A 27,738-nucleotide genomic window follows, 5' to 3' on the forward strand; every position below is an offset into this window, starting at 1 on the left:
CACACACCCTAAGGGTACGTGCACACGCTGCGGAATCCGCTGCGGATTAATCCGCACGGATTTTGCAAAAACCGCAGATAATCCGCAGGTCCAAAGACCTGCGGATTATCTGCGGTTTTGCCTGCGGTTTGGTCCTGCGGATTCACTATCTCCATAATGGTGGAGATAGGAACCCGCAGCGGTTTCCGCAGAAAGAATTGACATGCAATTCTTTCTGCGGATTCAAAACCGCAGCAAATCCGCGCGTTTTTTTCCGCAGCGTCGGCACAGCGGTTTTTTTTTTCCCATTCAAATGAATGGTACTATACACCGCAGCTAAAACTGCTGCGTGTCCGCAGCGGCCAAAACCGCTGCGGAAACGCAGCGGAATCCGCAGCGTGTGCACACAGCCTAAGAGAAACTGGGGTCAGAACCACAGAGCTCAGTGGAACAGTCCTAACTTCCATACCAGGGATCCCTTTAAGAGAGTCCTGGGGTCAAAACCAAAGCACTGGATGGATTTACTCTGACTTCCATACCAATGATCCCTTTAAGAGGGAAGATGTGCCTATATGATGGAGGATGTGTGATGTGTATATGGGTACAGGAGGGGGGGATTCATTTCTGTCATGTGCTCTGTGCTCCTTTTTTGGGGGCAGACAATGGCTGGGAGTTTATGTTCCTGGGGATGCTAGACTTCTCCCACCATGTCAGTGTCTGCTGAGGTGTTGTCAAGTGGGAAAACTTGCTCATAGCAACCAATCACAGCTCAGCTTCTTTTAACCAGCTCTGGTGAAATGAGAGATGCTTAGTGATTGGTTGCAAGGAAAACTGTTGCTCATAGCAACCAATCATAGCTCAGCTTCTTTTGAACAGCTCTCTTGAAATGAAAGTTGCTTCGTGATTGGTTGGTGATACACACACACACACATTCAGTTTTATATATAGAGATTATATCATCATTATCAGACATTGCAGCAAGTGCCCTAATGTCCCCAGAATAAAATATCCTGTAATTTCATGTTCATCTGCTTCTAGGAAAAGTGGGAGAAAACCCAAAGTAGAACAGCACATAGGGGGTCCACCAAAACCTCCACATTACAAGGGAAGGGGAGAAGTGGAAAATGGCACACAGGGGGTCCACCAAAACCTCCACATTAACAAGGGAAGTGAAGAAGAAGAAAATGGCACATGGGAGTCCACCAAAACTTACACATTACAAGAGAAGGTAAGAAGGCATTTTCGGACGTATACGCCTACTGGAGGCCAACACCCTGACGCACTCTACTATGACTGAGTGTCCGCCTCCTGTGTAAGTACACGCCCAAAAATAATGCACCGCAGAGCCCACATTCGCCCTGTCAGCCCGATTATAGTCTATGGCCACGTCGGCTCATATGCCTGAATCCCGTTTTGGGTGGGGTTTCATTATAAACCCGACAGAGCCTAAAGGCAATGTGAAAGCAGCCTTAGAAAACTCTTCTGTCCCATGAAATTTACCCTGGTGGTGACTTTTATTTTCTTTCCACGTGTTAGCACCTGTTCTTTCAGAGAGCAGCGCTTTCCCCTACAACACCTCTTCCCCCATATATTTGACTGTTATCTTGGCTCCCCTCAAGATTCCCTGGTTATCTGGACTGTCTCTTTCCCAAGAGGCGATGTGGCTCTGTTATCTGGGCACTATTCCCTGAGGTGGCTCTGCTATTTCTACACTTTATCCTCTCCTTATTTACCCACCTCATAGCAGTGGCTATCTTGTTTTTGAGCTATGGAAACCCAAACCCTTACCCCAGGAATGGCTCTGTTATCTGTACTCCCTCTTCTTCTCCTGGGGCTTGGTGCTCTGTTATTTGGGCGCTCTTTCCTTGGGGGCCGGTTCTGTTATTTGGGCTCTTCCTTACGGTGTGGATTTGTTATTCGGACACTCTTTCCGGCCAGAAGTTGCTCTTTTATCCAGGCACCCTTAGGGGTGGCTCTGTTTTTTGACCTCTTTCCCATGTGTGGCTCTGAGATCTTTCCCAGGGATGGCTGTTATCTGACCTCTTTCCTTGGGATAGCACTGTTATTTGAGCAGTGGCTCTGTTATCTGGGCTTTTCCCTGGAGGACTTGGCTCTGTTATCTGGGCTCTTCCCTGGGGGGGCTTAGCTCTATTATGTGGGTGCTCTCCTTAGGGCTTGTCTCTCTTATCTGGGCTCTTCCCTGGGGGGCTGGGCTCTATTATTTGTGTGGTGGCTCTGGTATCTGGGCTCTTCCTTGGGGGGGGGCTTGGCTCTGTTATCTGAGCTTTTTCCACTGAAGGCTTGGCTCTCTTATCTGGACTCTTCCCTGGGGGGCTTTGCTCTGTTATCTGGGTGCTTCCCTGAGGAGCTTGGCTCTGTTATCTGGGCTCTTCCCCTGGAATATTGGCTCTGTTATTTGGGCTCTTCTCTGGGGGGGCTTGGCTCTGTAATCTAAGCTCTTCCCTGGGGGGGGCTTGGCTCTGTTGTCTGGGCTATTCTCTGCAGGGGCTTCGCTCTGTTATATGGGCTCTTCCCTGTGGGGCTTGGCTCTGTTATCTAGGTGCTTCCTTGGGGAGTTTGGCTCTGTGGGACTTGGCTCTGTTATCTGTGTTCTTCCCTGGGGGACTTAGCTCTGTTTTATGGGTGCTCTCCTTGGGCTTGTCTCTGTTATTTGGGCTCTTCCCTGGGGGGCTGGACTCTATTATTTGTGTGGTGGCTCTAGTATCTGGGCTTTTCCTTGGGGTGGGGGCTTGGCTCTGTTATCTGAGCCTTTTCCTTTGAAGTCTTGGCTCTGTTATCTGGACTCCTCCCTGGGAAGCTTGGCTCTGCTATCTGGGTGCTTCCCTGAGGAGCTTGGCTCTGTTATCTGGGCTCTTCCCTGGAATATTGGTTCTGTTATCTGGGCTCTTCTCTGGAGGGGCTTGGCTCTGTTATATGGGCTCTTGCCTGTGGGACTTGGCTCTGTTATCTGAGTGCTTCCCTGTGGGGCTTGGCTCTGTTATATGGGCTCTTCCCCAGAATATTTGCTCTGTTATCTGGCCTCTTGCTGGGGGGCTTGGCTCTGTTATCTGGGTGCTTTCTTGGGAGGCTTGGCTCTGTTATCTGGTTGCTTCCCTGGTGAACTTGGCTCACGCTTCTAGCGGGGTGTTTGGCTTTGTTATCTGGGCGCTTCCTTGAGGAGCTTGGCTCTGTTATCCTGGGCTCTTCCCCAGAATCTTGGCTCTGTTATTTGGGCTCTTCCCTAGGAAGCTTGGCTCTGTTATCTGGGCTCTTCCCTGGGAAGCTTGGCTCTGTTATTTTGGATCTTCCCTGGGAAGCTTGGCTTTGTTATCTGGGCTCTTCTCTGTGGGGCTTGGCTCTGTTATTTGGGCTCTTCCCCAGAATATTTGCTCTGTTATCTGGCCTCTTGCTGGGGGGCTTGGCTCTGTTATCTGGGTGCTTTCTTGGGAGGCTTGGCTCTGTTATCTGGTTGCTTCCCTGGTGAACTTGGCTCACGCTTCTAGCGGGGTGTTTGGCTTTGTTATCTGGGCGCTTCCTTGAGGAGCTTGGCTCTGTTATCCTGGGCTCTTCCCCAGAATCTTGGCTCTGTTATTTGGGCTCTTCCCTAGGAAGCTTGGCTCTGTTATCTGGGCTCTTCCCTGGGAAGCTTGGCTCTGTTATTTTGGATCTTCCCTGGGAAGCTTGGCTTTGTTATCTGGGCTCTTCTCTGTGGGGCTTGGCTCTGTTATTTGGGTGCTTGCTCTATCCTGGTTCTCCAATACTTTGATTATGCAGGCACAGTTTCATCTTATGTCACTGCTCTTATAACTCAACAGAACCATTATCGCTGATCCCTTTACAGTTAGCAGCCTCCTTTAATGCATTCAGTTACATAGAATTTACTGTGTAATCAATCCCAAGACACAATCACACAAGACTAAGAATTTATAGAAATAACTTGTTTTATTGACGCGTCTGGGGAAGAATAGCGAAAAAAAATCTAAGTTGCATATATAATCCATGCGCATATATCAGATATAGATCTATCCTCTTACAGCCATTTATTAATATAGATTTATGTCACACCATCCACCAGATTTAACCCATTCATTCGTGGAAGAGAGACCTGCAGGAGAGCAGCGGCAACAGACTTTGGTGATCAGCGTCAGACCTGGTAGAGGGCTAATGTTGTATATTCGTGTGGGGAAGAGGAGTCAGTATTACCCATAAACCCCTTAGAGCTTGCGATTTGGAGACATTGGGAATCTGTCCAATTTTTGGGGTAACTGCTTGGACCCTACATTCTAGGTGCGGTAGCGGTGGGGGAGGGAAGGAGGCAGCCCGCAACTTTGTGCTAAGTTTTGATATTTTAGGAGAATATTCCCATTGGATGTATCTGCTCAGCCATGGTGCCCCCTGTCTGAATCTCTTTGTGCATCTCGCTCTGTGTTTCTGGTTGGAGGCGTCTTGGAGTCAATCTTCTAGGATGAGGAGAAATGGAAGCTCTGTAGTTTTTTTTCTTTTTTGGCCAGGGGAATGGGGGAGTCACGCAGGGGAGAGACACACATGCATTGAACACGCTATCCGGGACATTGACATTGATGGGGGCAAATTTTTTTTGATCCCTTCCCCCATCGTTACATGACGAGAGGGAGTCCAGAGACTGAATCCTGCAGCAGAAATGAAGGGTGGAGGACTGTGGACTATACACTTCCGGCAGGAGCTGAGGGGGAAAAAGATACACAAAGGAAACGATTGATATATTACATAATAGATGTCCAAGGAAAGTGACATCATCTCCACCCCCTCTAACAAGTGGAGCAAGGCCAGGTCTTCTTTCCCTCCCAAATATTTTAGGACAACTTCTTTTAAGAAATGTAGCACCACTCTTCTCCCCCTTAAAGGAACCATGCCTCTTTGAAAAATGGATCACGACTCCCTTTAAAAAAAAATTGAAAAAATTGCACCATCCCTTTCCCATTTAACAAAATGTAGCAGTATCCCCAAGGAGAAATCTGGCACCACTCTACAACTTCTTCCACTACCATCCAACTGAGAATTCTTCCTTCAAAATCTTTCAAGTCATCTGGCACCAATGCAATTCCACTTAAATCTGACCCCACCACCGTTGGGAATCGGGCTCCACCCCTATAAGGACATCTGGCCACACCTTCATTAATTTAAAAACGTCTGACTCACCCATATTTGGATATAATGCCCCACTTCCACATTTTTTTTTTGAGAAATCTGTCCCTGCCCTCATTCTTTAGAAATCTGGCTCCATCTCCATTCTTTTCAGGAAATCTAGTCCCACCCCATCAGGAAATATGGCCTCGCCCCCATTCCATTCTAGATAACTGGTTCCACTCCAATTCTTTTCTAAAAATCTGGCCCCACCCCCATCCCTTTTTAGAAATCTGGCCTCACACCCGTTCTTTTCAGGAACTTTAGCCCAACCCCATCAGTAAATATGACCCTGCCCCCATTCCATTCTAGAAATCTGGTACCACCCCCAGTTCATTCTAGAAATCTGGCCCCACCCCATTAGAAAATATTGCCCCACCCCTATTCCATTCTAGAAATCTGGCCTCACCCCCCATTCCTTTCTCGAAATCTGACTCCACCTCCTATCTATTCTAGAATTCTGGACCCACCCACATATCATTAAAAAAATCAGAAAATACTCCCCAATAGTTCCAGGAGCAGCACTTTCAAGCATATGTGGCACCACTGTCTGGGACATTTCCAGTTGGGGGATTTACTAAAAATTACAGGTGAAAGTGGTTTTCGTTACTTAATCCCCTCCCATTTTCCGAAGCAGAGATCTGCTACTATACAAGAGCGACTCTGTCTGGAGCACCCAGCAATGAGGCCTGTGTAAGGGTAAGTGCACACGCTGCGGATTGGTCTGCAAATTTAGCAAAATCCCCAGGTAAGTCCGCAGGATCTGCGGATTAGCCTGCGGTTTAGCCCTGCGGTTTGACACCTGGACAATGGAGCAGGTGTAAAACCGCTGCAGAATCCACACAATTGACATACTGTGGATTTGAAACCGCAGCAAATCCACGTGGAAAAATCCGCAGCATGTGCACAGCATTTTTGTATTGCATTGATTATAATGGTACTGTAGAACGCAGCAGAAACTGCTGCGGATCCGCAGGGCCAAAACCGCTGCGGATCCGCAGCAGAATCCGCAGCGTGTGCACACACCCTTATACATCGGGTCTCCTGTGGTGGCGCTGCAGAAGAATGAAACACTTGAAGATTCAGGAGGATAATCCGTGATCAAAGGAGGACAATCAGTTGTCAGACAGTCATAACAACAACACAAAAAGGGATTAATCAGTAGAGAACTCTATAAATGATTCCACTTACTTTGAGTTTGTAGAGGTTGTCGTCCTTCAGATTGGGATCCACTAAGTTGAAAAGTAAAAAAAAATGTAAATTAGTATTATATTTTATATTAAAATATTTGATTCAATAATGAGCAGCTCTGAAACAAAATATGCTGCCCCAGATGGCAGCTGTAGAGAATGACAGGAGTTACAGTATTTCTGATTAGCCTTGCTGGAATGCTCATGCTCCCTTGTGGCCGCTTAAGTGAATTACTTCTCAAAATGTAAACAGCAAATGTATAGGCATCAGAGGGGGGAGGTCTCAGAAAATGAGGTTTCAAGTAAATGGACCACTAGATAAATGCAATAAGTGCCTTTGAAATCTATTAAATGATTAATGCTGATTTTAAGAGCTATTGATGAATACCAGACAGAGAGGGAGAGGTGGGGGAACTCTATAAATATAACATGTCTGTCTGAGCCTCAGCTGCGGCAGCGGCTGGTATAAAAGAGTCTGGCAATTCATTATAGAAGCTGGCACAGCAGGTGCGATGCCTCTGATGGCAGCGGGTTCACCCAGAGCCGACCTCTCGCCGGGAGCAGATTGACAGCTGCTATTGTTATGAATGGTATCACACTGGCGCTGATACAATGTATTCTTCCTGCCCGGCAGGAGCGGCATCGAGGAGACCGAATGTTCAGTCTGATAGAAAGGTTCCAAAAAAAGGTTATAATCTGGTTAAAGTTAAGATAGAAAAGTGTCAGAATATTTAAGCTGGGACAAAGAGCTGGGCGCGGGAGGAGACAAGTGGATGGGCGAGGGCGGAGACAAGTGGATGAGCGAGGGCGGGGCTTGTCACTTACTTTGCATTCCTTTGTTTGCATTTGAATTTATTACCTGTTGAAAAATAGATAGTAAATGGTTATTAATCGTTGGGGGCCGACAGAAGGATACAGGGCACTTTTGTCTTTGTAATAATGGATTGACATTGTACACAATGCAGCAGCCATGGAGATCAATGTTCATATGTGTGATATATAGACTGATCGAGTTCTCCATACTAGGAGCCTCTTCTAGAGAGCTGCTCTCAGTTCTGGCTCATAGATGGATGGGGGTCCAGGAAGGGAACCAGCATGGATGGGGGGCCAGGATGGAGGGCATTATACCAGGAAGGGAGGGACCCAGGATGGAGAACATTACACCAGGAAGGGGTTCAGTATGGTCAGTATGGGGGACATTATAACAAAATGAGATAGAGGATGGGGGACATTATACTAGGAAGGGGCTCAGGATGTGGAACATTGTACCAGAATGAGGTCCAGGATAGGGGACATTGTACCAGGAAGGGGTCCAGGATGGAGAACATTACACCAGGAAGGGATTCAGGATGGAGTACATTATACCAGAATGAGGTAGAGGGTGGGGGACATTATACAAGGAAGGGGATCAGGATGGAGGACATTATACCAAGAAAGGGCTCAGGATAGGGGACATTATACCAGAATTAGGTCCAGGATGGGGGACATTAAACCAGGAAAAGGCTCAGGATGGGGGGCATTATACCTGAATGAGGTCCAGGATGGGGTACATTATACTAGGAAGGGGCTCAGGATGGGAGACATTATGCAAGGAAGGGGCTCAGGATGAGGGACATTCTACCAGAAAGGAGCCCATGTTGACTGACATTGTAAAAGGAAAAGGCCCAGGATAGGGGATGTTATTACAGGAAAGGGCCAAGACTGGGAGCTTAATTACAAAAAGAGGCCAGGACTGGACATTACTACAGAAAGGGTCAAGGATGGACGGGGGATATTATACCAGGATTAGGTCAATGATGGGGGACATTATAACAGGAAGGGGCTCATGATGGGGGAGATTATACCAGAATGAGGTCCAGGATGGGGGACATATACCAGGAAGTGGCTCAGAATGGGGGACATTATACCAGGAAGGGGCTCAGGATGGGGGACATTCTAGCAGGAAGGGGCCCATGTTAACTGACATTATAACAGGCCCAGGATAGGGGATGTTATTACAGGAAAGGGCCAAGACTGGGAGCTTAATTACAGAAAAAGGCCAGGACTGGGAACATTACTACAGAAAGGATCAATGATGGAGGACATTATAACATGAAGGGGCTCAAGATGGGGGAGATTATACCTGAATGAGGTCCAGGATGGGGGACATATACCAGGAAGGGGCCCATGTTGACTGACATTATAACAGGAAAAGGCCAAGGACAGGGGGCGTTATTACAAGAAGGGGCCAAGAATGGGAGCTTAATTACAGAAAGAGGCCAGGACTGGCAACATTATTACAGAAAGGGTTAAGGACGGGGGATAATATTCCAGGAAGGTGCCAGGATGGGGACACTATTACATAGAGAGTGAAGGTGTATGTCTTATAGGATATAGAACACTGCAAAGGCCTAAACATCTGCCAAACTTGGAAGTGGAGGCCCAGGGCCACATTTTGCACCAGGGTTCATTGGACTGAAGTTATGCCACAGGCCACTAACACTTCCAAAACAGGTGAAATTGTGCGTTTTAATGAAGGGCCCAAATATTTTTCTTGCACAGGGGCCTCTTCTGTCTGTGTCCGCTACTTCCATAATAGGAGCTATGGACAGGGGTCTTCTACATGAAAGTACCCCTTTAATTATGGCCAGGGGATGGCAATACTTACTAATAGCAGTGATGATCCCCAATACAAACATGACGATTGCAAGAATAAGTCCGGTCATCCGTAGAGTTTCATAATCTGAAATCAGAGAAGGCTGGAGAAGTGATGGATCCGCGGAGGCAGTACAAGGACATGGGAGCTTATTGTCCTGTTGCCGCATGCTAAACATAACACAATGGGGCAGGATTCGTGTGACTACAGGGGGGTATTTCTATACGGTCCTCAGATGGGGTCAGTCACTGATTACTGCTCCATTTTCCAGGAGTGATCAGTGCCATCCTCTAGGGCAGAGCTTTTTATTTGCAGACTCTCACAGTTTCTACTAAGTGCAGTTTTCATGCGATCACCGTGTGGCAGCATTATTATTGTGCTGTGTACATTGGTGCTATTAGGGAATAGTATAGAGCTATAGGAATACTATAGGACAGTGTATTTCAGCATTATTTATAATGTGCTCCTTGGTATTATTTGAGCATAGTATAGTGCTACAGTGTGATCACTGTATAGAAATACTATTTGGGCACTGTATGGCAGCATATTTATACTACTGTGTACATTGGTATTATTTGGGCATATTATACTGATAGGCGTATTACTACAAAGTGCTCACATCATGTCATTATAATATTCCCAAATAATCCTGATGTGCACAGTGTTATATATAATGCTGCCATACATTGCATCTACAGTATTGCTGAACAGTAATCTCCCTTTCAACCTCTTAGGGCACTGTATGGTAGCATTATTTATGGTACTGTGTACATTGGTATTATTCGGGCATAAAGTGCTAAAATGTAAGCATGCTACAAAGATACTAGGGCACAGTATTGCACTGGTATTCTTTGTGTGTGGTGTTATGATCTGAGCACTGTATAGCGATAGTATTGGGGCACTGACAGTATTATTTAAAATTTTACATACAATGGGATTATTTGTGCGTGCTATATTGATATATGAGCACTGTATAAGAATACTACTTGGCACTGTCTGGGGGCAATATTTATCTTACTGTGTGCACTGGTATTATTTGGGTTTATTACAGTGATATGAGTGTTATATAGATAACTATTATGGCACAGTATGGCCACATTATTTATAATTTTGTGTAGATTGGGATTAATTGGGCATATTATAGTGAGATGATGTGAACACAGTATAGCAAAGCTATTTGGACACTATATGGCGATATTATTTATAATATTGTGTTCATTGATATTTGGGAATATTATAATGATATGATGTGAGCGCTGTATAGGAATATTATTACTATAATATGAGCTCTGTATAACAATACTTAACACTGTCTGGTGGCAATATTTATATTACTGTGTGCACTGTTATTATTTGGGCATATTATAGTGATGAGAGAGTGGTACAACAATACTATTTGAGCACTATATGGTGGTATTACTTATATTATTGTGCACTTTGGTATTATCTGGGAAAATTGTGATATTAGCACTGTATAGCTATTAGTATGGCAGCATTATTTATAAGATGATAATGTGTGCAAAACTGTAAAGCGCTGCGGAATATGTTAGCGCTATATAAAAATAAAGATTATTATTATTATTATTTGGTACATTATTTGGGCTTATTATAGTGATATGATGAATGCTGTAAAGAAAACTATTAGGGCAGTGTATGGCAGCATTATTTATAATTCTGTGTATAATGGGATTATTTGGGCATATTATAAGTGAGATGACATGAACACAGTATAGCAATACTATTTGGGCATTATATGGTGGTATTATTATTCATAATGTGTACATTGATATTTTGAAATATTCTAATGATATGATGGGAGCGTTGTATAGGAATATTATTAAGGAATTTAATGTAGAATATGGGAATTGGATAGCCGTATCAAATGGCATCTCTGTACAACCCTGAAAAGCTGTATTCAATGATCGCCTTCCAATACTGGCGGTATAAATGCACCTTATTCTCCGAATATTGAATAATATGCTATTATCAATGCTCTGGACTTACCATAGACAAAAGGGTTTTCATTTCCATATATGTTGACTGTGAAAAAGACAGAAAAGTTCAGATTATAACGATCACATGATTTATGCATTAACCCCCTACAGCCCATTCCTTTCCACCCACGAATGTAGAGTAAAATGCATTGATTCCACCATAATACTGCAATGTCCAACCTTGACACTTATTGGCAAATCCAGACCCCAACTTGCAGAATTCCTCCATTGCCCAGAAGAATAAAGATTTATTTTTAGGCTTGGAGCCATTTATTAAGTTTAAATTTTCAGATACCCTTGTAGGGTCTCAGTCGCCCAGACAGGTCTATCTAAGTGTAGAGATCCTTGAGAGCATTAATTCCTGGTGGCTGGAGCTAAAAGTCTGCGATTGATTTTATTTCTAAGTGGCTGAGTCTACTTTGAGCCGTGTGCTGGGAATCTAATGATTCTTGCACATTTTTATGTAGGGTTAAACAGCCCAGATCTGAGTCTTACAAAGCTCGAAGTCTTGTGTGCAAATCCACTGCTGGCCACCAGGAGGCAGAAGAGAGCAAGTATTGGAAGATATTTACTGGAAAGTCAAATTGTGCAGCAAAACACACTTAATTAGTATCAGACCCAGAGCGGAAGATCGAATGAAGTGGTGGATCGTGCGTCTCATTGTGTGCCGCTCAACGGATCATGCATCTCATTGTTTGCCGCTCAACGGATCATGCATCTCATTGTTTGCCGCTCGACAGATCGTGCATCTCATTGTGTGCCACTCTGCAGATTGTGCATCTCACTGTATGCCGCTCGTTTGTAATGACACCCAAAATAAAAACAGACCTGTTGCAAATCACTTCCAAGGAGTTGTCTTTTTTTAATTTTAGGTCCCAAATACAAAATCCATGTCATGTGCTACATTGTGTGAAGCCTACGGTAGTGCTAAAATAAATGCAACCGCCATGTGGTGCCAAATGTAGCTGAATTTAGTCTCTGATCCCTCATGACATGAGCAAAAAGGGTCGAAGGGTCTAGACTACCCATGGACCCCAGAAGACATGCCCAGGCTGCCATAGTAAGAGACAGTACTATTCATCCTTCTACTATTAGACACAGCCAAACAAGATTTAGGCTGCGTTCACACATTCAGGTTTTTTTGCGTTTACGCAACGGTTTTTACCACGCGATTTTGCCAGAAAAATGCGAAAAAACAGCATCCCTTGCAATCCTATGGGATTCCGCGATGCTGTGCTAATGCTGCGGATTTTCCCGCAGCGGAATCGCATCGCGGAAAAATCCGCAGCATGCTCATTAATTTGTGGAATCGCGGCAATACCGCCCACATAGGAATGCATTGTTCTGCTTCCTTTCCGCATGTGGCTGTGCCCACCATGCGAAAAGTAAGCAGAACATTTGCGGATGGTACCCAGGGTCCGGAGGAGAGGAGACTGTCCTCCAGGCTCTGGGTACCATATCCCTGTAAAAAATAGAATTTAAATAAAAAAATCGGGTTATATTTACCTTCCGACGTCCCGTGCAGCATCACCAGGCTTCAGCGATACACGCAGCAGGTCCCGTTCCCAGTAATGCATTGCGATGACCTTTGCTGACGTCGCGTCTCGCAATGCTGTAGCAGTCTCGTGAGACCATGATGTCATCAGAGGTCATTGCCACAATGCATCACTGGGAACGGGACCTGTCGGAGCATCGCGGAGGCCTGAGGACGCTGCACGGGAAGTCGGAAGGTGAGAATATGATGAATTTTTATTTTTTTTAATATTTTTAACATTAGATCTTTTTAAAACTGATGCCGCATAGGCAGCCTCAATAGTAAAAAGTTGGTCACACTTAGTCAAACACTGTGTTTGACGAGTGTGACCAACCTGTCAATCAGTTCTCCAAGCGATGCTACAGATCGCTTGGAAAACGCTAGAATCCTGCAAGCTAATTATGCTTGCAAATCGCTAGTTTTTCCGCGGGAAAATCGCAGGAATTTAAAATGCGATTTTCCTGCGGAATGGAATTCCGGAATTCTCACGGTAACTTCCGCGGGAGCTCCACAACATGTGAACTTAGCCTAAGAGTTCCTCCATAGCTCCTAATGTCAGGCCACAGCCTAATATATGACTGTGGGTTCATCCATAGCTTCTAATGTCAGGCCACAGCCTAATATACACTGCTCAAAAAATAAAGAGAACACTTAAACAACAGAATATAACTCCAAGTAAATCAAACTTCTGTGAAATCAAACTGTCCACTTAGGAAGCAACACTGGCTGACATTCAATTTCACATGCTGTTGTTCAAATGGAATAGACAACAGATGGAAATTATTGGCAATTATCAAGACACCCTCAATAAAGGAGTGGCTCTGCCAGTGGGGACCACAGACCACATCTCAGTACCAATGCTTTCTGGCTGATGTTTTGGTCACTTTTGAATGTTGGTTGTGCTTTCACACATGTGGTAGCATGAGACGGACTCTACAACCCACACAAGTGGCTCAGGTAGTGCAGCTCTTCCAGGATGGCACATCAATGCAAACTGTGGCAAGAAGGTTTGCTGTGTCTATCAGCGTAGTGTCCAGAGGCTGGAGGTGCTACCAGGAGACAGGCCAGTACACCAGGAGACGTGGAGGGGGCCGTAGGAGGGCAGCAACCCAGCAGCAGGACCGCTACCTCTGCCTTTGTGCAAGGAGGAACAGGAGGAGCACTGCCAGAGCTCTGCAAAATGACCTCCAGCATGCCACAAATGTACATGTGTCTGCACAAAAGGTTAGAAACCAACTCCATGAAGATGGCCTGAGTGCCCGACGTCCACAGATGGGGGTTGTGCTCACAGCTCAACAACGTGCAGGACACTTTACATTTGCCACAGAATACCAGGATTGGCAAATTCATCACTGGCGCCCTGTGCTCTTCATAGATGAAAGCAGGTTCACACTGAGCACATGTGCCAGACGTGAGAGAGTCTGGAGAGGCCGTGGAGAGCGATCTGCTGCCTGCAACATCCTTCAGCATGACCGGTTTGGCAGTGGGTCAGTAATGGTGTGGGGTGGCATTTCTTTGGAGGGCCGCACAGCCCTCCATGTCCTCACCCGAGGTAGCCTGAGATGAGATCCTCAGACCCTTTGTGAGACCATATGCTGGTGTGGTTGGCCCTGGGTTCCACCTAATGCAGGACAATGCCAGACCTCATGTGGCTGGAGTGTGTCAGCAGCTCCTGCACAATGAAGGCATTGAAGCTATGGACTGGCCCGCTCGTTCCCCAGACCTGAATCTGATCAAGCACATCTGGGACATCAAGTCTCGCTCCATCCACCAATATCACATTGCACCACTGACTGTCCAGGATTTGGCAGATGCTTTAGTTCAGGTCTGAGAGGAGATCCCTCAGGAGAACATCTGCCATCTCATCAGGAGCATGCCCAGGCGTTGTACTGTAGGTAGGTCATACAGGCACGTGGAGGCCACATACAATACTGAGCATCTTTTCCTTGTCATGAGTCATTTCTACTGAAGTTGGATCAGCCTGTAATTTGATTTTCCACTTTGATTTTGAGTATCATTCCAAATCCAGACCTACATGGGATATTCATTTTGATTTACATTGATAATTATGTTTTATTGTTCTGAACACATTCCACTATGCAATGAATACAAATTTGCAACTGGAATATTTCATTCAGAGATATCTAGAATGTGGTATTTAAGTGTTCCCTTTATTTTTTGGCCAGTGTATGACCATGGGTTCACCCATAGCTCCTAATGTCAGGCCACAGCCTAACATATGACCGTGGGTTCCTCCATAGCTCCTAATGTCAGGCCATAGCCTAATATATGACCGTGGGTTCCTCCATACCTCCTAATATCAGGCCACAGCCTAATATATGACTATGGGTTCCTTCATAGCTCCTAATGTCAAGCCTCAGCCTAACACATGACTATGGTTTCCTCCATGACTCTTACGGTCAGCCTCAGCCCAACACATGACCATGAATTCTGTTCCTCCATTGCTCTTCCTGTGCACCCACTGTTGTCTCTGAGCTGACTGCATCCTTGAATTCTCCAGTTCCTATATCGCATGTGTCAGTGGAAGGAGACATCGTTTCATCCTCTTTTTTATCTAATGGATTAAGAGGAGAGAAGTAGAAGTGCAGCGGGCCGGACCACCTGTTCCTATCCAATAAGAAGTAAGCAATCCCAGGGCAACGCTTCCCACGAGGGACGGAGCTGGGATCGGCCCCGGGATGGATCAGCATGATGGAAGCCCTAGAAGATAAAAGCAGCCACTGTGGGGTATTTTGAGAATTTTTCATGCATGTAACAATATAAGAATAAATCCTTCAGAAATACAGTAAATGTATCAGAAGGAAGACTGTGGAATGGGCTGGAGAGGGGCAGACAGCACTTTGGGGATTTCATAGGTCAGCAGGGACCCTCTGCGCATCTCATGAAGCTTCTCGTATTCATGGCCTTGTAAGAAGACATGGAGTCAGCACATTCACAGCCGACTGCTCCTGACAAGAGCCGGAGGAAAGCCGTCCATTAACCACAAAGTGATCGGCGGCGGCCGGGACGCATCTGCCTATCAGCACAAATTAAGGAAGAATACCATTTCTGAGCCTAAATGTAAAATGAATGAAAGAGACGCTCAGAATAACTGTATAAACGAAATGTAACCTCCATAGTCAATATTACACCAGAAGTATCAGGATTACAGAAGTTTAACAGATAACATTGCGGCCATAAACAGCGAATACAGCATCACAGACGAGGAGGGTTTATATCTAATCCTAAAGTGACATTAATGCAGAATTAAGCAGTAAACAAAGAAACGCGACGCGTCCTCAACAGGGAACGGAAGGTCACGACAGCGATCTGGACGACACTTCACTGAGGCAGCAGATTTAGAAAGTGACTTTTCAATGACATAATGCAAATGGCAAAAGCTACTAAAAGTGATTTATACATATATCTTCAATTTCATCAAATTTAACTGAACAGTACTATAATACTGCCACCTGTGTACAATAATACAATACCATGTACAAGAATATAACTACTATAATACTGCCCTCTATGTACCAGAATATAACTACTATAATACTGCTCCCTATGTACAAGAATATAACTACTATAATACTGCTCCTATGTACAAGAATATAACTACTATAATACTGCCCCTATGTACAAGAATATAACTACTATAATACTGCCCCTATCTGCAAGAATATAACTACTATAATACTGCCCCTATATACAAGAATATAACTACTATAATACTGCTCCTATATACAAGAATATAACTATATGCTACTGCCCCTATGGACAAGAATATAACTACTATAATACTGCCCCTATATACAAGAATATAACTACTATAATACTGCCCCTATGTACAATAATATAACTACTATAATACTGCTCCTATATACAAGAATATAACTACTATAATACTGCTCCTATATACAAGAATATAACTATATGCTACTGCCCCTATGGACAAGAATATAACTACTATAATACTTCCCCTATATACAAGAATATAACTACTATAATACTGCCCCTATGTACAATAATATAACTACTATAATACTGCTCCTATATACAAGAATATAACTACATGCTACTGCCCCTATGGACAAGAATATAACTACTATAATACTGCCCCTTTGTACAAGAATATAACTACTATAATACTGCCTTTATATGCAAGAATACAACTACTATAATACTGCTCCTATGTACAAGAATATAACTACTATGATGCTGCCCCTATGTGCAAGAATACATCTACTATAATACTGTTCCTATGTACAAGAATATAACTACTATAATACTGCCCCCTATGTACAAGAATATAACTACTATAATACTGCTTCTATGTACAATAATATAACTACTATAATACTGCCCCTATGTACAAGAATATAGCTACTATAATACTGTTACTTATCGAATTTCTAGTTTTAAGTTAACTGATATACTGTAGATGCTTTTAGTTTGCTCGGTCATGGTGATGTGACAGTGGTTTTATTTAGCACAGTTAGGAGAGTTACTTTCTGTGTTGTCGCTATGGCTCATTTGTGACGTTTTTTACTTGCTGCCTGGAGCTTCTTTTTGTAGCTTCTACCATTTCCATCTCATGACGCTTCTTGGATATGTAGATAATGTGACATATTCCAGTTTATTTCCATACCTCTTCTTGTCTTTCAGACAACTGATAATGTGTTTCACCCTGGGCTCGATTATCAGGGGGTTTCATTTTTTACACATTGTTGAGTTAAAGCTGAATAATGGTTTATTCCAATATATTGCACACACAGTAGTAAAAGGAGTTTGGATCAGGCCACTCTGTGAGATTAATAGTGATGTCATTATTGTGTTACTGGATTGAGTATTGATTACGGGGCATTTTTTTTCTATGGGAAAAGTATATAGTGAATCGAGTTTCAGACAAGCTCAATATGTTTTTAATAACAGTTGTAACACACTACATAGTTCTTTTCTCCAGCTGTTCACTCAATGATTTAATTTCTAATTTTGACTTGTATTACATATAGCTTTTCTTTTTCACACTTGAGTTGCACAAAATAACAACTCAAACTATCAACTCAAATATTATCTACATCACGATATTCAGCCAAGTTCTCGGCTCTAGCTGCAGCCATGCCCTCTCTATGGTCCTGGAGGACCTGACCCGGAAGTCCCTGTGCTCTTGCCCTATATCAGGCTACCTCTTCCTATGGGAGGTGCCTGATTATTGTTGTGCTTCCTGGCTTGGTCTGCTTGGTCCTTGCCTGGCTGTGCGCTGTATTCGGTTCCTCTGCCTTGTGCACCGTTCCTGTACTCTGCCTTGCTGTGCTTTCTAGTACATGCTCTGTTCTTACGCTCTGCTCCTGCACTGTGTTCTGTCGTGCCTCTTGGCACACGCTCTGCTCTGTGCCCTGTTGTGCTTTTTAGCACACCTTCTGTCTTGCCTTGCACTCAGGCGTGTTCTCTGCGCACGCTCTGTCTAACCCTGCACTCAGCACGCGCTCTATCTACTCAGTACTCTGACGTGCTCCTTTGCACCCGCCCTGCTTTGCTCGCACCCAGACTTGCTTGTCTGTGCGCGCCATACGTGCTCCCGTGTACTCAGCTTTGCACTATCCAGTATCTAGAACACTCCCGTGTACGCGCCTTGTATTGTCCTGTACCATCCATGCTTCCATGCACTCGCCCTGTACTGTTCTATACCCTGCATGCCCCTGTGTCCATGCTTTGCACTCTCCCACTTTCTGCACACTCCCTGTTGCATCATGCAGACACTAATTCGTGTCTCCTGTGAGCCGGCCACCTGGTTCCAGCAGTCGTGGCACCTTACCCCCTTGGGCCTGCCCCTGACACTCCCTGTATAGGGGGTGGTCCTCACTAGGTTAGCTCGCCCTAGTTAGGTTGGTGCCACGAACCAGAGGGTCCACTCCTGGAGTCATCACAACTCACAGGACCCAACAAGCAGCAGTAACTGATCCACTGTAAACCATCAACATAACTTAACTAAGCATCCCAGTGACCAGAGGTGACACTACAAGGCTGTAAGAGAACCATACACCAGGTTATTTACTTAGAGGAAGGAAACACTCTAGGCAATTTACATTCCCTTATGACCACAGGTAACACTTTTTTTTTAGCATCACTGTAGAGATACTAATGCACCACTGTTATGAATGAGTCACTGTAGGAGGCAAAAACAAAAATACTAGCTAAGTCCAGAAAACCAGAGAAGTTGGCAGCTATCGGATTGCAGACCCCTGAACCTATCAACAACAACTAGCAGTAGCCGTGGGGGGTTCCTACGGTGCCCTAGACCCCTCGATCACAGCCGGAGAACTACATAGCCTAAAGACAGAAAGGGAAATCTAAACAGCCCCAGAGCAGACCCCAAAGCAATAGGCAGCCCCCAACATACAGTGGGGAAAAAAAGTATTTAGTCAGTCAGCAATAGTGCAAGTTCCACCACTTAAAAAGATGAGAGGCGTCTGTAATTTACATCATAGGTAGACCTCAACTATGGGAGACAAACTGAGAAAAAAAAATCCAGAAAATCACATTGTCTGTTTTTTTTTCATTTTATTTGCATATTATGGTATTATGGTGGAAAATAAGTATTTGGTCAGAAACAAAATTTCATCTCAATACTTTGTGATATATCCTTTGTTGGCAATGACAGAGGTCAAACGTTTTCTGTAAGTCTTCACAAGGTTGCCACACACTGTTGTTGGTATGTTGGCCCATTCCTCCATGCAGATCTCCTCTAGAGCAGTGATGTTTTTGGCTTTTCGCTTGGCAACACGGACTTTCAACTCCCTCCAAAGGTTTTCTATAGGGTTGAGATCTGGAGACTGGCTAGGCCACTCCAGGACCTTGAAATGCTTCTTACGAAGCCACTCCTTCGTTGCCCTGGTGGTGTGCTTTGGATCATTGTCATGTTGAAAGACCCAGCCACGTTTCATCTTCAATGCCCTTGCTGATGGAAGGAGGTTTGGACTCAAAATCTCACGATACATGGCCCCATTCATTCTTTCATGTACCCGGATCAGTCGTCCTGGCCCCTTTGCAGAGAAACAGCCCCAAAGCATGATGTTTCCACCACAATGCTTTACAGTAGGTATGGTGTTTGAGGGATGCAACTCAGTATTCTTTTTCCTCCAAACACGACAAGTTGTGTTTCTACCAAACAGTTCCAGTTTGGTTTCATCAGACCATAGGACATTCTCCCAAAACTCCTCTGGATCATCCAAATGCTCTCTAGCAAACTTCAGACGGGCCCGGACATGTACAGGCTTAAGCAGTGGGACACGTCAAGGCACTGCAGGATCTGAGTCCATGGTGGCGTAGTGTGTTACTTATGGTAGGCCTTGTTACATTGGTCCCAGCTCTCTGCAGTTCATTCACTAGGTCCCCCCGCGTAGTTCTGGGATTTTTGCTCACCGTTCTTGTGATCATTCTGACCCCACGGGGTGGGATTTTGCGTGGAGCACCAGATCGAGGGAGATTATCAGTGGTCTTGTATGTCTTCCATTTTCTAATTATTGCTCCCACAGTTGATTTCTTCACTCCAAGCTGGTTGGCTATTGCAGATTCAGTCTTCCCAGCCTGGTGCAGAGCTACAATTTTGTTTCTGGTGTCCTTTGACAGCTCTTTGGTCTTCACCATAGTGGAGTTTGGAGTCAGACTGTTTGAGGGTGTGCACAGGTGTCTTTTTATACTGATAACAAGTTTAAACAGGTGCCATTACTAAAGGTAATGAGTGGAGGAAAGAGGAGACTCTTAAAGAAGAAGTTACAGGTCTGTGAGAGCCAGAAATCTTGATTGCTTGTTTCTGACCAAATACTTATTTTCCACCATAATATGCAAATAAAATGAAAAAAAAACAGACAATGTGATTTTCTGGATTTTTTTTTCTCAGTTTGTCTCCCATAGTTGAGGTCTACCTATGATGTAAATTACAGACGCCTCTCATCTTTTTAAGTGGTGGAACTTGCACTAATGCTGACTGACTAAATACTTTTTTTCCCCACTGTATAATGACGGTGAAGCAAGATGAAAAAACACTCACACAGATAGAAAGATAGGCTGAGCAAATGATGGGGCCCAAGCTAACTAGATAGGACAGGATAGAAAAGCTGCTGTCTGTAATCCGCCAAAACCCTATCAAAACAAGAGCCAACAGCTGATAGGGAAAAAAAACCCTGAAGACGCTAGGCTTCAAAAAGACTATATCAGTACTCAGGTATTTTCTGAAGACAGAGCAAAAAGGAATTCAGCTCACCCCAGCAGGGAATGGCAGAAATCAAGGAAAACAATGCAAAACAAAACCAAAACATAAATGCAAAAAGTAGAGCAGAAAACTTAGCTTTTGAGGAGCAGGAATCAAACTGGTCTCCTAGAATCCCTCAGAGAGATCACCAGCAAGGTAGAAGGGCGTCGGCTGCCTTATATCCAGTCAGTAATACCCGTCACCCAGTCATCATCATCCTGCCCAGGTGCTTGGTAATCAGCCTCACTACCTTCCTTCACCAGAAGAGGGAGTTCATCAGACCTCAATGGTGAAGGGGAAAATGAACTCACAACACACCACTAAATGCTACTGGTTTATGTATTGTAGATCATATACGTCAAAAATAATAAACTCACTGGTCTAAATGAAAAGCCATAATGGCTGCACTCTTGATCATCAACTTAAATAATCTCCCCTATGATCACAAGTAAAACTATGGAGTTGTAACAAAACTACATTTCAGGCCATGTAAACAGAGGCTGAATTAAACAGAATTTGACGAACATAATGGAATAACACCTGCATACAAGGTTATCTAATTGACTTAACTAAGCTGGCATATAACCACAGGTGAAAATACAGAATGTTATTTGTATTCTGTGCCGTGTATGGAAAATATTCAAACTTTCTTTAGTTAGTAAATATCAATATTAACTACATTGTATGTTCTATATGCCAACTGCATCTCTAAACTAAACAGTCCAAAAAGCTAGAGGTGATACTAGGGTCCTCATAAAATAATATCTGCATTTAGGGTATTTTATATAAAATATATAATCACAATAATTTTATTAGGAATGACGTTAGGTAGTATAAGTCATCTATGTAACTGTACTAAGTTCTGCTATGACCACTGGTGACATCAGAGAGCTGGTAATTATAAATATGCTGAAGAATTCTGTTGCCTGTATTTTAGGCAATATTCAAAAAAATCAACTCCTAAAACTCCAAATATTGCAGAAGCAACTGTGCTCTAAGTTACATAGCTTAACTAAGCTCCCCTATAACTACACGTGACTATATAGAACTGTGAAACATAAAGAGTCTAATATTAACATAATCTGTATTTTATGCTATGCACATATAATATCAACTCTCTTGACTCAATCAATTTCCATTATTTGTGCTGTGTATATCATCTGCATCACTAAACTAAGCTCCCTATGACTACAGGTGGTAATGTTAAAAATATAAAGTTCCTCCTAATAATGTCTGTATTTTAGTCCATTAACATACAAATATTCAACATACTAGACTCAACAATTAGGAAATACAATGGGCAGTGTAGATCATCTATATAATTAAACTAAGCTCCACTATGACCACAGGTGATGTTAGAGAGCTGTTGAATCTTTTACTTAGCATCTATATATTTGTATTCTAAGCAATATACACAAAAAATTTCAAGTCACAGGACTTAAAGAATAACAATGACTACTGAACTCTAGACAATCTACATAACTAAACTCCCCTATAACCACACATGAAAAACAGTATATTTGTATTCTGGGCTTTGTGCATAAAATACTCAAGCTCCATTTAGTAAAAAAAATATCAATAGTAAATGCATTATATTTTTCGTATGCCAACTACATCACTAAATTCCTTATAACAAAAGGTGAGACTAAAAAATATAAAAATCATTTACAGTATATCTGCATATTAGACCATCCATATAAAATATTCAACTCACAAGACTCAACAATTAGCAATTACATTGGATAGTGAAGATAATCTACATAACTTAACTAAGCTCCCCTATCACCACAGGCGACATGTAGGAAAATGTAAAAAGGCTGATCTTTATATTGTTTGTACTTTAAGTCATGTAGATCATGGTTCCCCAACTCCAGTCCTCAAGGCCCACCAACAGATCATGTTTTCAGGATTTCCTTAGCATTGCTCAGGTGATAATTGCTTCACCTGTGCAATGCAAAGGAAATCCTGAAAACATGACCTGTTGGTGGGCCTTGAGGACTGGAGTTGGGGAACCCTGATGTAGATGACTCACTTGAATCAATATACATCATTACTAATTCCACTGTATTTAATTTACTTCATTAAACTAAGCCCCCCTATGACTACAGGTGACACTGTGGAAAGATAAATCATAATAAAAATATCTAGGCCATGTATATAATAATATAAAAATCACAGGACTTAATCAAATAACAACAAGATAGTTCAGTAATGCAACTAAACTAAGCTCCCTTATGACCATAGGTGATATTGAGAAAATGTAAAAAAATAACCCAATTAGTGCAACCTCATGAGGAATAAGACCTTAAACCCTTACTATTATAATCATTGGGCTTTCTGTGAAATGCATGGATATGGTTGTTCACATAGATCTTAATTGTGGCTGCTTTTGACTTTGGCTCCAAAATGAGGATTTTGAACTAAGCAACTGAAGGGAATCAAATCCTAGTCGCCTATTAGAGTTTTCTTCCAAGCTTGAACTCCTATTAGTTCCTGCAGGGAAGACAATACCTACCTTTTTGCTCTTACCTTGGGCAATGCAACTGAATCTAGGGTTGAGAAGCTCCTGACTGGTCCTGCTTAAGTGACTAAGTTTCATTTTACTCTGACCACATACAAGTTAGACCTCCCATGTGTTCTTTTATGATGCCACCATTCATCTAACCTAATGTTTGCCCAATTCATCTGTATTTCCAAGTATCAGGTATAATTGGCATTGGAAGAACGAGATGCCAACATAAGATTTTCCAAGAATTTAGAATCTTGAACAGTTGCTAAGTGACTGACCAGGCGAAGAAAGAAGCCTTGCAGAAGTCAGAGGCAATTAGTTAGGTGATGCCGCTACTGCATGTAAAGTGATTTCTTTTTATAGGTCGGCAGTTTGGTTCAGTGCCTTCATTACTGCTGAATACATTGAAACATCTGCACAACCTGGCACCCTGAGTGGCACCGGGAGGAGTGGCGGGCATCCTTTTTATTCTTGGAGAACAGATCAGGGAAGCTCAGGAGATCCTATTTCTGGAATCCCCAAGTGGAGCCACGGGGAAAACCTTAGCAGCTGGCTGCCCCATTATTCATTTCAAGCCAATCCATAGATCTTCCCGAAACCTCATCCCAGGACATCATTGCGGACAAGGATCCAAATCCATTACATACTTGCCTGTTATATAAAACTAAAAAAAGTGCATGCATCATCTAGGAGGGGTGTCCGAGTTCCTATGCTAGTCTGACCTCTATAGAACCAACGGTGGCCATTCATATCAGTGCTTGGCCATTGCTGCTAACATGTGCTGCGTAATTCCCAAAGATACCTGCAGAGGTGCTATAGGGAAAGAGAGCAATTACACCATAAAGTCGCCTCCAAGAGGGCTGATCGAGGGGGCACCAATATCAAGACCAACTAATCTTAGGAGGGCCATCTACAGCCCATATCCATTGATACCTCGTGAGCCCCCAAAATAAGTTCTTGCACCTCTTTTGGAGCAATATGTCTCATTAAACCCAAATCCAAGTGTAAATTGATGATATTACAGAATTCTACAATGGGACTGTCTACCATTATACATTTATGTTGGGGTTGGCACTTATTTTGGGTCTTCAAATATTTTGAGATCACCGGCACAATTTTGTGCCAATTTGTTAACATTTGAAAAAAAAGTATTAGCACAATCGTCATGTTCCTCATCATTCATCACACCCATCAGCCTAATCATTGCTATTACTTCCATAGGGACGGGGCTCCTATACCCTAACGCCTTCCCCTCCTCCTCCATTCCCCATTCATCCTTCTCACTTATTCCAAGTCTCCTCGAGCAGCTCCTGCCCATTCTTAAATCTTTAATGCAGCTCAGCCCCAATCTGTCACTCTGCAGATAATCTAGGATGCCCGATGTGTGCCCTCTGCCCAGATATTCTAGGATGCCTGATGTGTGCCCCCTGCCTGTCCCTATGTGACTCCTCAAGTGAGATCCTAATGACTGCAGAGAACTTTCCATAAATCCACCCTCCATGACCCCAATCACTGCATATTGCCCCTCTAAACCTTCTACATGGTCAGTAACCCCCCAGAATTTTCCCTGTCCCCCTCCAGTGAGCCCTCCTAATCCATTATTAACCCCATGTGCTCCAGCTTGCAGCAGCACATAGGAAGAGCTGGGACACTGCAATGCACCTGCAGTAAGGATGGAGGAGGAACATACTGCAGAGAAGACGGTCCTCCCTGCAGAATATGGACCCGAGACCTAAAGACGTGCCATGCGGACCAGACATCACCAATAACTAAACCCAATAACTCTTTACATGCCTCATAAAGGGGTTTGCAGCCAGTAGCATGCACTTGGGTACATTAACCCCCTAGAGTCCAAATCTCTATAACACCTGGCCCCTAAGGGCCACGCACATTTTTTCGATTCTTTTCCTACCTGTTCCGCTTCTTTCGGTTGGGGTGGCCATACTGCAGTGCCGGAGGGAGTGACACTAGTTTGCCTGTCCCTGTATTGGGGTGCAGAGTTCGGTGCCAATCTATGGGGTGCTATATCCTATATGCTGTGTGCATTGGTGATGCCAGGAGTCAGTGCATGTAGCAGAACCCAGTGTGTGCAGTGGATGTAGTGTAGGATCTGCCTGCTCTTATAGAGTGGAGCACTGCAGACCTGAAGTCACACAGCTGGCTAAGGTGGGGAGGAGAGGAGGGGGTCCTTACATTTATCCCTCTCTCCCAGGGGGCTCTGTCTCTCTACCAATCACTGCAAGTCTAAACCACCATCAGCTCCGCCATTGGCCCCCTGATTGGAGAGATGCTCGGGCTGGCTGCAGCTGATTTAGTGCTGAGAGTGCGGAGGAGATGCGGGAAAATAAACTGACCCCTTCCCAGAAACAGCGCCCCCCACCGACCACATAGAGCTCAGACTGGTCACACCGAAACCATTGCTAGAAGGATGGGTTGTGCAAAATGACATACTTAGCTTTGCTACATTAAATGGGGAGTCTATGAACAGAATTCATTTTTTGTGATTAGGCTTCATTAAAGATTTTGCACCGTTTTCTTTCGGTAGCCTATGGGTTGCACTGTCTATTGCTGGCTATACAGTGGGTTAACTGAGAATCTGTCAGTGAGCTCATTCTGAGGGTGCAATGGGAGAGTTTCTAACTCTCTTATCTGTCTTTGTCTGAGCTCCTCTCAGCTCATTTATTACCACAAAAATTGAATTTGAGAGAAACAAGGCACCTGTAAATGCCAAACAGGGCAAAACTGTTAATTAAACCGAATGGCAAAATGATTTACATGCATTTAACCCCTTAATGACAGCCAATACGTCTTTTTACTGACCTGAGATATAAGAGAATATCATTCCCACACAGGTGACAATCCAGCTGCTGTCAGCTGTCCACTATAGCTGACAACTTGCTGTATCACAAACGATCATTGTTGACACCATCCATATCTGTTTAACCCCTTAGTTGCCTCTGTCAAAAGTGACTACATCGGAAAAATGGTTAAAAGGTTGTGGGGGCTTCCGCTTTAATCTAATTGACACACCGAGATTACGATTGTGTGGTCCTGATGTTTGTCATAGCAGTTCATGGCCAAATAGAGGGTCTCCCGGATATAGTGGTCAGATCAGAAGTTAGAGACATTTAGGTGGTAAACAAACACTTTTTCATTCCAGCTATGCCACTTTGGAATAATTCCTGAAAATCACCTGAAGGGTTAATAAACTACCTGACAGAAGTTTTCAATATGTCAGGGGGTGCTGTTTTTAAAATGGTATCACTTTTTGGGGTTTTCCAATATATAGCACCCCCAAAGTCACTTCAAACCTGGATAGGTCCCTCAAAAAATAAATTTGGCAAATTTCCTTGAAAAAATGAAAAATTACTGCTACATTTTTATACCTCCTAAAAGCCTAACAAAATAAACTAGCATTTTAAAAATGGTGCTGATGTAAAGCAGACATGTGGGAAATGTTATTTATTAATGTTTTTGTGTGGTATGACTATCTGGATTAAACAGATAATCATTCAAAATTTGAAAATTGAAATTTTTTTTACATTTTTGTCAAGTTTCTGATATTTTTTATAAATAAACACAAACCATATCAATCTAAATTTACCACTATGATAAATTATAATGTGCCACGAAAAAACAATCTCAAAATCAATGGGATTTGTTGACGCGTTCCAGAGTTATCACCACATAAAGTGATATTGGTCAGAATTTTAAAAATTTGCTCCATCACTAAGGCGTTAAGTCAAATAAAACTGTCCCCAGAGTTGGAAAACCCGTTTCAGGTGTATAGGGCTTGGTGCATCTATCTGGCCCTCACTGCTCAGTTATTGGCTCCTGTTAGAATGACAAACTCCTATTTTCTACATAGTCATCCCTACACTGAATGGACTCTGCTGCATGAGATGCACCTGACCTACAATGACACATGCTCTGCAGCACCTGACATGCCGCTCTGCTCCACCTCATTTGAAATCCAGTCCTGCTACTCTGACAAACTCAGCTCTGCTACACTGCTTTGTAGTTGTGTTCAGTTGCATCCAAAATACGTGGCTCTCTTGCACCTGGCACACTCAGCTCGATGTTCATTTTGGCCCTGTTACACCGAGACTCGTCTCTGCTGTAGCATATTCAGCTCTGCTGTAGCATATTCAGTTCTGCTTTATCCGTCTATGTCTAAAGTGCTGTTCTTGACAAGCTTGTAACATGTACATGAATAAATCATGCTCTGCAAACAGATGCATGACTTGGCCATATCATCCCTGCTCCATCAATATAGTCAGCTCTCTGCTGCATCTGACACACTCGACTCCACCTGATTCAGTCCTGCTAAATTGACAAAGTCAGCTCTGCTGCACCTGAGCCCTCGCCACATGTCCTCTTGTGACCCATCCTGCTGCTCCTTCCATTGGCATCTCCTGATTCCTCCAAATCCAGACTGTACAGCCGCATTCATGCCTCCCTGGTCCAGCCCTTTAAAGCA

At 43.6% G+C, this 27,738-nt stretch overlaps 1 protein-coding gene across 2 annotated transcripts; it reads right to left on the reverse strand.

The window, feature by feature from the left end:
* Window positions 1–3,902: 3,902 nt before the first annotated feature.
* Window positions 3,903–27,738, reverse strand: LOC141085221 (sodium/potassium-transporting ATPase subunit gamma-like). 2 transcript variants are annotated; one of them, XM_073570475.1, is made up of 6 exons: window positions 27,614–27,738; window positions 10,972–11,007; window positions 8,980–9,054; window positions 7,158–7,191; window positions 6,334–6,374; window positions 3,903–4,681 (listed from the first exon to the last, which is right to left on the reverse strand). In XM_073570475.1, exons 1-6 carry the CDS (start codon window positions 27,705–27,707, stop codon window positions 4,662–4,664), a joined length of 300 nt encoding a protein of 99 aa, XP_073426576.1. In that variant the 5' UTR covers window positions 27,708–27,738; the 3' UTR covers window positions 3,903–4,661. The 2 variants fall into 2 exon arrangements, with proteins under 2 accessions (XP_073426576.1, XP_073426577.1); XM_073570476.1 differs by lacking the exon at window positions 27,614–27,738 and adding an exon at window positions 25,171–25,466.

The sequence above is a fragment of the Dendrobates tinctorius genome, unplaced genomic scaffold (assembly GCF_039654945.1).
Source record: "Dendrobates tinctorius isolate UK_male_01 unplaced genomic scaffold, ASM3965494v1 ptg000028l, whole genome shotgun sequence".
Classification (NCBI taxonomy): Eukaryota; Metazoa; Chordata; class Amphibia; order Anura; family Dendrobatidae; genus Dendrobates; species Dendrobates tinctorius.

What these genes read in the sequence shown, in the direction of transcription:
- LOC141085221 (XM_073570475.1), bottom strand. Translation starts at nt 27,707, where the DNA reads ATGCGGCTGTACAGTCTGGATTTGGAGGAATCAGGAGATGCCAATGGA. An exon ending in TGAAAACCCTTTTGTCTATG is followed by an intron (nt 9,055 to 10,971) that starts GTAAGTCCAGAG and finishes CTCTGATTTCAG; the next exon opens with ATTATGAAACTCTACGGATG. An exon ending in ACAACCTCTACAAACTCAAA is followed by an intron (nt 4,682 to 6,333) that starts GTAAGTGGAATC and finishes TTTCCCCCTCAG; the next exon opens with CTCCTGCCGGAAGTGTATAG.